At 35.1% G+C, this 9843-nt stretch overlaps 1 protein-coding gene across 1 annotated transcript; it reads right to left on the bottom strand.

Moving 5' to 3' along the window:
• Nucleotides 1-476: 476 nt before the first annotated feature.
• CFAP69 (cilia and flagella associated protein 69) lies at nt 477-9823 on the bottom strand. The gene is made up of 11 exons (XM_010712696.3): nt 8651-9823; nt 8366-8543; nt 7550-7673; nt 5786-5834; nt 5571-5692; nt 4876-5092; nt 4274-4438; nt 3423-3541; nt 2880-2998; nt 1617-1698; nt 477-707 (listed from the first exon to the last, which is right to left on the bottom strand). Exons 1-11 carry the CDS (start codon nt 8763-8765, stop codon nt 477-479), a joined length of 1521 nt encoding a protein of 506 aa, XP_010710998.1. The 5' UTR covers nt 8766-9823.
• Nucleotides 9824-9843: the final 20 nt, after the last annotated feature.

Below are 9843 nucleotides of genomic sequence, written 5' to 3'. Positions count from 1 at the left end.
AGAAGAAGAAGCCGCACACATCTTTGGCTTGCAGCTACTGACATTATCTTTTCTGTGGTGCCTCCTCCAAAAGAAGGTGGTTCTGTCTTAGACTGCGGACAACACATAAACCATTTCAACAATCTGCCCAGAAGTTTGGTCCAGGAAATACTAATTAGCATGACTAGAGATTCGTAGTATCATGGCACTCTCCTCTTCTATTTTTACAATATATGAAGAAACTGAATGTCATTTTTGGAAGAAATTAAGTAATTTTCCAGCATTAGAAAACCAGCTTAAGGTACTTGTAATGGTTCATTTTTCCCAGCTAATGTAGGAAATGCCATCTAGCGGCCAGACTCCAATAAAACATAAATGAAGTACTGACTTTGCTGAGAACTGCAGCATAAACCTACAAATATTACAGTTTACTCTCATTATGATTCTGGCATCAAAAGCAAATATATTTTATTTATTTATTTATTATGTGAGCAGCTTCACTGACTAACAGTTTCACATGTATCACCAAACTTACCAGCAATCCTTCCATATCGATCACGTTGGACTCCCAAGTCCATTTCCTCCTGTCTCCATAGCTGTATTAGCAGTTTAGCTGCTGTTTGATCTTTCTCCCCCCGCCAGGCACTGATGTGAATAATGGTTTTGGGATTGTCACAAAACTCACTGAGGATCCCGAGAATTACATTGCACAAGTTTTTTTGTTTTAACTTGGTGAAGAGAAAAGGGAAAAAAAGTTTCAATTTGTCATAGCACAGAATTAATCTACATTCAGATGTAAAAAAACAAAAAGAAGAATTCTGTAATATCTAATTGAGTAACTAGAAGCTTTTAATCACAGATATTTGTCCCCCCAAAAAAAGGTGTCTAAACTTTCAATCTCTCAGGGTTCTTGCCATGTTCCATAAATCAAGGAATGTGAAGGGGAATTTGTGTAGAATCATGTGAGATGCCTTTGTGTCAAATTATGTAATAGGTGCCTCCAGGCTCACATGCAGATGAATTAATGTTTTTGATGATGTGCTACTAGCAAGATTTATATTCATAAGAAACAGACTCAGAAGGCAGAGACTGAGCAGTACCACAGAAGATCTGTTTTCTTCTGTGGCCAGACCTTTTAGCAGCAGGAAAGGGCCTTCAGCTTTGTGAAATGCTTAAAGTAAAATGCTAGTGCCAGACGCAAGCCACAGATCCATAACAGTAGCTATTACACTATTTGTAGCTGTCATGCTGCATGTACAAAATAACTTTAAACGTCAAAACTTTTAAAGCCTTGAAGAGTATACCATCTCTTCTGTTACTAACTTCAATATGAAGAATCTAAGCAGATATGTCATTCAAAACAAAGCATAGCTTGAGTTTGCTTGCAAAAAAATATCTCGGTAAATTTAAGACTCTCTGCCAACTGCTTATTTAACAAAAAAGATACATGGAATGTCTTTCCAGTCATTTCTGAACAGCTATTCTGGTGTGCAGATTACCTTCCTATCTCAGGGAATTACACAGACTGGCCTTCTTGTCAGTACTACAAAAGTCTTAGGAGATACCATTAAAAATACAATTTTCCATGTTGTTTTGCTACTCTTTTATTTTGTAATAAAAATAATAAAAATACCTACTGCCAGCAAATCCAGGAGAAGAAGAATGCCCTGTTGTTCTAGAAAATAATCCTCTGCAATGTAGCATCCAATGACACAGGACCTTCAACAGAAATAATTTCAATATGTAGGAACATTTTTATGTTTTAGAGCATTCTACAAATATTTCATTTATTTTACTGAATTACATAAAAATATTTAGTATTCAATAAGCTTAATACCTTCAGAGAGTAGAAGAAATGATTTTCATATACTTGCCCTTGTGTATTTTCATTTATACTGTGTAATTAAATAGAACCTATTTTACCACAATTTCTTTTCCTGTAGGTGGTACACCTTCCTCATAGCAGCCAAGAAATCTGGCAGGTTCACTACAGACTAGATTAGAATAGAGATTTGAACTAAAACTCAGTAAAAGATGATGCATGATATTATTGATCTGGCTCACTGCAAAGCTATGTAAATGTTCCTGCAGTAAAATCAAGTGAGTGAGATAATGAGCTTATACCATTCATAAAAGCACTCATAATGCTATTGCTGTCTTCAATAATTTCTAGATTAATGCAGAGACTGAAGGGTTTGCATACATCACTGAACTAGCTGCCTGTTCTACCAGACAATGATCCTATCTAGCTTTCTGCACATTTATCAAACTCTGACTTCAAACAAATCAACTTTTGTTTATCCTCTTGTATCTGTGATAGCAATTTTTGAAAAGTTTCTAGTCCAATATAGGCAGTATAGGCAGTTCACAAACACTTCTAATTCCTGCACAATTTTTTGCTAACAATGGTCTATGATCAACTTGTGTTTACTCTTTTGAAGTAATTTAGAGACTCCAACCAGAAACTTTTTTCTAGAAAGTTTCATGTAGCTCTGCATTGAAGTGTCAGGAGGTCTGTGAAGGCATTCAAGGCCAGCCTGGATGTGGCTCCTGGTCTAGTGGTTGGCAACCCTACCGATGGCAGGGGGGTTGAAACTAGATGAGCTTTAAGGTCCTTTTCAACCCAGGCCATTCTATGATTCTATGAGGCCATCCTGTACAGGGAGTACTGCTGTGTAGGGATGGGGAATTAGACTGTCCCACTGTGTCCCTGCCTAGGTAATTTATGCAAAATATCTCTGTTATTTTTGTATTCTTTTTTAATTAGTCAACACTAATTTTATGTGTTTTAAATGGAAGAAGGACCCATATGTGCAGAGGAAGGCCATAATATTGCAGATGAAAAATCCATGAGCTGCTATTTTTATAGCTGACCACTGCTAAAATACTTCTTTACTAACCACAAGCAGTCCAGAGCACTGAAAAGGAGACGATTGTGGCCCAGTCCACTGTGCAGCTTCTTTGGATCCATCTGAATGACTGAGATAAGTAAATCCACTCCTTCGTAGCTGAAGAGTTCCTGTTAAAAAATAACTAAGCAATATTTTTCTGAAATAATATTTACTATGTAGCTACACATCAGAAAGTCCAAAGAAAATTTTAAATTTAAACTGTATATATTGTAATAAATTTGGCCCCCTACTTAAAGTGGGATATATTTCTCATAAAAAAACATAAGAAAAAAAGAACTATTCAGTACTTCTTAACTGATAATCCCATTCTTCAACACATTTTCACACTTCTATTAAAAACATGTAAATTAGCAACTAAATAAGTCAGACACTTGCTAATGGATTTCTGAGTGATTTTATTTTTAACAGTCACACATAGCAGTTATTAGCTCTGACCTCCTAGCAATGAATTACAACTGGCATCTCCTATTGAATTTAAGAAACAAACAAACAAAATATTTTCTGTTCATGATGAGGTAGAAGGATACAAACCTTTCTGTGGACATCATTTTCACAGAGAGCAGACAAAATAAATAATATGTTTGCCTGGATTTCCAGCAGAATGGCATCATCTTTTTGTTCCAATTTGTTTGCTGCATACTTCAGGATATCTACAAATGAAAACGTTTTATACATGTGAATGTTCTATATGGAAGTCAGAAACCTATCTGATACATGACTTATATTGCTAATTTTGCTTTCATTAAAATCTGAATTTTTATTTTTATTTTGTTTTCAGAGGAGTTTAATTTTCAGAGAATTTAAAATCTATTGTTTCTAGGCTTTCTATTAGACCATACTCTGAATTCCAAACAATCTTACCTATTTGTTCCTTTCCGTGCAGTTCTTTCAGAGCTGGAAAACTGATTATTGTAAGGTAAGAATTTAAAATAGTATCAGAACTTGAAAATTACATATGATTGTAGGAATGTGTTACTGGAAAAAAAAAAATCTAAATAGCAGAAGTAGTGGTTATGAAGTCTTATACCGATTTTAATCTTTATAAAGTTATTAACATGAAAATACAATGGTTTTGATTTTTCTTTATTCTTAAGAGGAGTTGTAGAAAGTCACATTATAGAACCAGACTCACAACAGGATTTCCTACAGACAGTGCAAATAATGTGCAACAAACACGGTATAATGACAGAGAAATAATAGGGTCAGCTTTCACTTGATTAAAAATCAAATTACTTTTTGTATTTAGGGTGTACACACCTAAGGGTGTTACTAAGTAGTAACACAGTAAAACACATTGTAAGAAAAGGCATGAAAATTCTCAGTGTCTAAATAAATATACAATAAGCAATAATATACAGTAAGCAATAAAAATCTTGCTTTACCCAGTAGCTGGCTAATTGCTCCCTGGTCACACAAATTAAGGTTCACAGCATCGTCATAAAGGGATACAACAGATTTCAGCACTCTCACACTGTAGCGCATTTGTGCAAGTTTGCTGCCACGACCACCTGTTCCATGGAAACTGTTACCTTGACCAAAGAAAGGATCTGTGGAGCAAACATAAGGAGTATTTTCACTGGCAGACAATGTACGTTCATAATAATAACGTTCCCAGAATTTTCCATAAATAAAAAGAAGGCCTTGCCATTGCAAGTAAGCTAAAACAAGCAAACAAATATCTTACTGTTAAAAAAGCTTCTTGATTGAAATAGCCTATTAAGAAGCCATTTTGTGAAGGACTATACTATATGCATAAGAAAAGTTTGATTTTGATTAACATTGAAGATTATTACAGAATTTTTTTTTTTAATTTTTACTTCATTAGGTTAGTAAGGGGTTTCCAAAACTTGAAATATGACATATGTAAAAAAGAGTCATTTCAACTTCATAAGTTTTCCATTTTTCCTTTCTGCCAAAGAAATTAAGGCCAGGTGAGTTGTGTGCTGAGGTTACTGTGGTACGAAAGCCATGAACGTCTACTGACCTTGACCTATACACCATTCTAGAAACACAAGAAGAAGAGTATTCGCTTGGCAAGACAAATATTTATCAACTAACAAGGGAGCCACTGAAGCTAAAATAGCAATTGCATGAAGCTGTAATTCCTCATATTGGGCAGCAGACCAGTCATGAAATCCAGGCTTTTTATGTGGTTTTACATAATCCAACAAAGCTGGCATCACATCATTTTCACTGAGAAGCTGCAGATTCAAAAAAGAAAGAGACAGCTTACAGGTTTCACATGCAAATAAGAAAAATCTTTATAGATTGCTTTATCTTTCCTACACTAAGAAAATTATTTTTTTGGGAAAGGATGTCAGGAACAGTACAAGTACAGACAAGCTGTGTTTATACTCCGTAGCATTCTCAAAGTCTGTGGTTTGTAAAACTTTATTATGCTCTTCAATTGTATCTTAATAATGCTTTGCAGCCACTTGTCAGCTCATTTTTCTAGCATGGTCTAGGTCTGCAGCTTCTCTAAAACAAACCACACTCTGCTTTCAAACAGCAAACTTGGCTTGGAGTTACATATGGTGTATAGTTTTGAATTCTCAATTTAGAGAACAGTTAGTTTCAGTTAACTGGACTATGTTAGACGAACAGATAAATAGGAATTGTGAATTTTTTGACTTATTTTCTTTTTTGGCTTACTGTATCTTCTGTTATCTTAGAACTTACCTGTAGAGCATGCGGGTCTTTAGAAAAGATCCCTATAATGTTAAACAACAACTTCTTCATCTCAAAGTCTTCATAAGAGTAGGTAAGCTTAAGACCTTTTAACAAAGGATTGGGAATTTTAGCTGCGAAGGAAATCGATACGTTAATAGATACATTATGACAATGTTTCAATTAAAAGAAAAAATAGTGTAATCATGTAGTATGAAATTTCTTACCTTCTGTAAACGTTGCAAGTACTATTAACAGCACTGTAAATCCACTTTCCTAGCAGGCATTCAAAATAAATACGTTAATTGAAATAAATTGCTGTAAAATTAAAACTGATTATTTAATTTTGTTTTCTTTTTTTCTTCAGAACATAGAATTTAATGTATTCTATAGCAAAATACAGAATTTTATCAAAGAGTTCAGTTTGGACATTGTACAATACTTATTAACTATAAGGCTAAGCACACAATTCTTCAAACCCATGTCTCACCCAGCAAATCTGAACTTGTATAGGGAAGTCCCAAACATATGTACTCACTATTGTAATCTACCACACAAGAGAACAGCATTCTCAATACTGTGAGAGTTGAGTTTTTTGTTTTTTTTTTAAATGCATTTGTACACACAGAACTTTGTACATCAAGGTCACCACAACATACAATTTCAGCTTCAGTGCTTTACAAGTAAGCTTACGAGAACTGCATGTATGAGCAACCTGCATTTACAAATATGATAGCACTACTAGACAACCAGAAGGATAATCATGTCCAACAGGGGTTGTCCACAGAACACACTAGAGACAAAAGACCTGTTTCTGAAATGATTGGAAGCCACGTAAGTGCAGTTAGTAGGACACTGCTCTTGAACAAAAAACACATTAACTTGGCCTCAGCACTCAGGCAAACTCATCACAGGGGCTTCCACCAGCACACAGCGTGAGCAGAGCTCACACTGTTTATTTTTAGTACAAGGACTTAAAATGCCATGTCCTTGTTATTGTTTCTTGTAGGAAAAAAACTGTCTTGTTTCTGCAGCCGCATATCAGTTTGAATGCTTTAGACATCAAATATCTTCCTGCAATAGTATGACAGACATTCCTTAATGTGAGTGATAAAATGGAAAAACTGAATGAAGAATCTGTAATCTTCACAACAGACTATAAAATCTATTTGGTAATATAGTCTAATAGGAAAATTCTGTGGACGTTTAGATATGAATTCCCTGAAAATAATCCATTCCCGAACAGCCAGTTGATCAACACAGACAGTAATTTGATTACTTAGTCATTCTGCTTGTATGCCACAGTTCTAAATCTCAACCGTTAATCAAGAGAATAAAAGAATATCAACAGCCATAAAAAGTTCCCTTCTATCAGATTCCTCATGAAAACTCCAGCATGAAAACATTCTGGAGCAAAAGAATGACGCATCTACTTTTAGACAAGTCATGATAATGCATTTAGGGCTACATTCAGGTGATCTGGTTTTAGAGGGAATTTATCTGCCTCATTAACTGGATCTAATCAATTTGCTTTTCAGCATCTTATTTAAATCTCCTGAGGTCATTTTTGGAGGACTTTTCTTATGAGGCAAAGGTACTTTGGTTGAATTTGGGCTATCCGAATACAAAGTACAAAGGCTGATACTTTTGCATCTTCAGACAACAAATAAAACAGTGCAAAACTCACTGCTACAGAATGGCACATCTGAGAACATGTACAGGAGCTAACTTTTGCACATTAAAAGTATTAGCTAGCTCCCTAAGTATCAAATAAAGTTGATGCCAGCATACCAGACTAACGACATATAGATTTGTAATCTCTTTGAGATAGAAGGAACAGCAGAAAGAAAAAAGATTTCTGTCTTAGCAGACCTAAGAGCTAAACACTGAAGACAGATTTTAACAAACAGAAGCTTAACAGTGAAAACTATTAAGTACACAATAGAAAAGGAAAAGTTATTAGCCTTAAAAATATAATTATGAATACTTACAATCATAGATGCTGCAGAGTTTTCAGCTACTAACGTGGCAATCACCAGGAGGTCGTTCCTCAGCTGACGATCATAATGGCGGAACCCATTTATGAGCCGGTCCATAAATACTTCCTTCAATGCACTTAAAATAAAGTGAAAAGCATTTTACTCTCTCCATATTCTAATTTTAGACAGCCCTTGGTATAATGATCCTCATTCAGCATCATACTTTTCAAAGTCCTATTGTTTAACAACAACAAAATATGAAATGGATTCTTACGTGGACCACTAGAAACACAATTTAAGCATATATGCACCTTGCATATAATTCGTATTTCAAATTCCATCTTTTATTGTATGTGCTATAATGACTTACTTAATTGAAAGACATAATGCTTACACAATTGTGGATGTTGCTGAATGGTTATTGAGAAGAGATGATACAATCCCAAATAACAAAAACAGTGTAACTCGCTAAGAGAGAACTTGTTACCTACCTCAGCAGAAGATTTAAAACAAAGCCTCAGATGCCATAATATAGACTTTCTTACTAATTTTACCACAGAATCATGGAATGGCTGAGGCTGGAGAGGATCTTAAAGATCATCTAGTTCCAATCTCCTGCCATGGGCAGGGTTGCCAGCCACTAGATCAGGCTGCCTAGGAACCCATTCAACTTGGCCTTGAATGCCTTCAGAGATGGGGCACCCACACTTTCTCAGGACAACCTATTCCATCACCCCATCACCACTTATAATTATGCAACACAATAACAGTGCTTTAGGTTTCTCCAAAATTACAACAATAATTCATAAAATGCTTCACCGTACTTACTGTATACATTCCAAGCTACTGAGTTGATTAACAACTTCTTCTTTTGAGGTATTTTCTAGTAGATTCCATAGGATTTCTGATGAGCGGAACACCAGCTGTCCTGAGGGATCAGTGCCATTTAGATACAAACAGAGTCTTCTGGCTGCTTGAGCCTTTATCATATGCCCGCAATTTACTCCTGAAATTATGAAAATGTGAATAATTAATTCTAAGTAGGTCAGTCATTGTTCTAGAGAACAAATGATCAAAGATAGTAAGACTGTTGAAAGAACAATCTGTACTAACCAGAGCTGGAGAGGTGCTCAAGAGCTTTAAGAACCCACAACTTCTCAGTAAGTTGATCTTCAACTAATGCTAGAGATAAAACAAGAGTTTCCGCTAATCCTCCTAATTCAGCCATCTGAATCTTATAGTTTGCACTTGTTGGCTGGTAACCTGCACATAGAATAGGTTTTATTACAACACAGTAAAAAATATTTTAGCTACTTCATGAATCATTCATCCTTTCTCAAAAAAGGATTGAGATGGGAGTGGCATATTTCTCTAAATTTAAATCAATGGAAAAAATCTAATAAGACAACGGGATCTGATTATATCTGAGTATTAACAGTGCCTAAAGCATACTCAGTAGATTTACCTTCTAGAAGACTAAAATGCTATATAAACACATAAATTGCTTTCTAGAATGAGAAGAGTGAAACAATGTGCAGGGAGAGGTCTTCCTTCTTCAGGTCACACAGTACGTGCTGGTGCAGGATCTAGTTCTTCTCTTTAGTCTCTCCACTAGAATTAATGCCTTCTACTATCATATTACTTAAAGCATGTGAATGCAAACTTTGATTTACATGCCTGAATTTCTACTGTATCCCTGGTTTTACTTTTGTTCATGAACACGGGAATCCATATTTTATCACTGAATTACAGAGGAAGGGGGAGTGCAGAGAATTTACATTTATATATGTTAACTTGTGAATGTAAAGTGTATCTTAAATAGCTTAAATATGTATATTAAATAACATGAAATGCAAATAACACACATAGTGAAAGACTGTTTTAATTAAGTATAAACTCTCATAGGTTCTAAATTGATATTATTTTTAAGTAAGAGATCCTTATGCACTACTCTAGGAAAATATCAGCTCAATTTCTGAGGGACAGTTTCAAAAGATTCAAGGAAATATTAGCAATTGTTAAAAAGTACAGCAGATAAAACAGAATATCACTGCAACGCTGTCTGGCATGCCAGCATCCAGCACATTCAGCAACAGCAGCCTCCCACATCTCAAAAAACAGAGCAGACCAAAACAAATTACGGACAGCAAGGTAACAAGTATTATTAAAGGCATTGAAAAGCTTACATACTAACAAGTTCAACCAGATTTGGCACCTGAATAAGAGAGGATAGCACAGACACATAAAATGAAGAATGCTTAGAGATGAAGAATTTGATTCACAAAGTCAGACTGAAATACTTTTTT

The sequence above is a fragment of the Meleagris gallopavo genome, chromosome 6 (assembly GCF_000146605.3).
Source record: "Meleagris gallopavo isolate NT-WF06-2002-E0010 breed Aviagen turkey brand Nicholas breeding stock chromosome 6, Turkey_5.1, whole genome shotgun sequence".
Lineage (NCBI taxonomy): Eukaryota > Metazoa > Chordata > Aves > Galliformes > Phasianidae > Meleagris > Meleagris gallopavo.
Note: the sequence above shows the minus strand (reverse complement) of the source record. Positions and strands in the feature narration are given on the sequence as shown.

Bases quoted from the DNA above. Each gene is read 5' to 3' on its own strand.
- CFAP69 (XM_010712696.3), bottom strand. From the start codon at position 8,765: ATGGCTGAATTAGGAGGATTAGCGGAAACTCTTGTTTTATCTCTAGCA. The intron at 5,693-5,785 runs GTAAGAAATTTC...TTTCCTTCGCAG, and splicing joins ACTTGCAACGTTTACAGAAG to CTAAAATTCCCAATCCTTTG. The intron at 1,699-2,879 runs GTTAGTAAAGAA...TTTCTGTTGAAG, and splicing joins AGTGCTCTGGACTGCTTGTG to GTCCTGTGTCATTGGATGCT.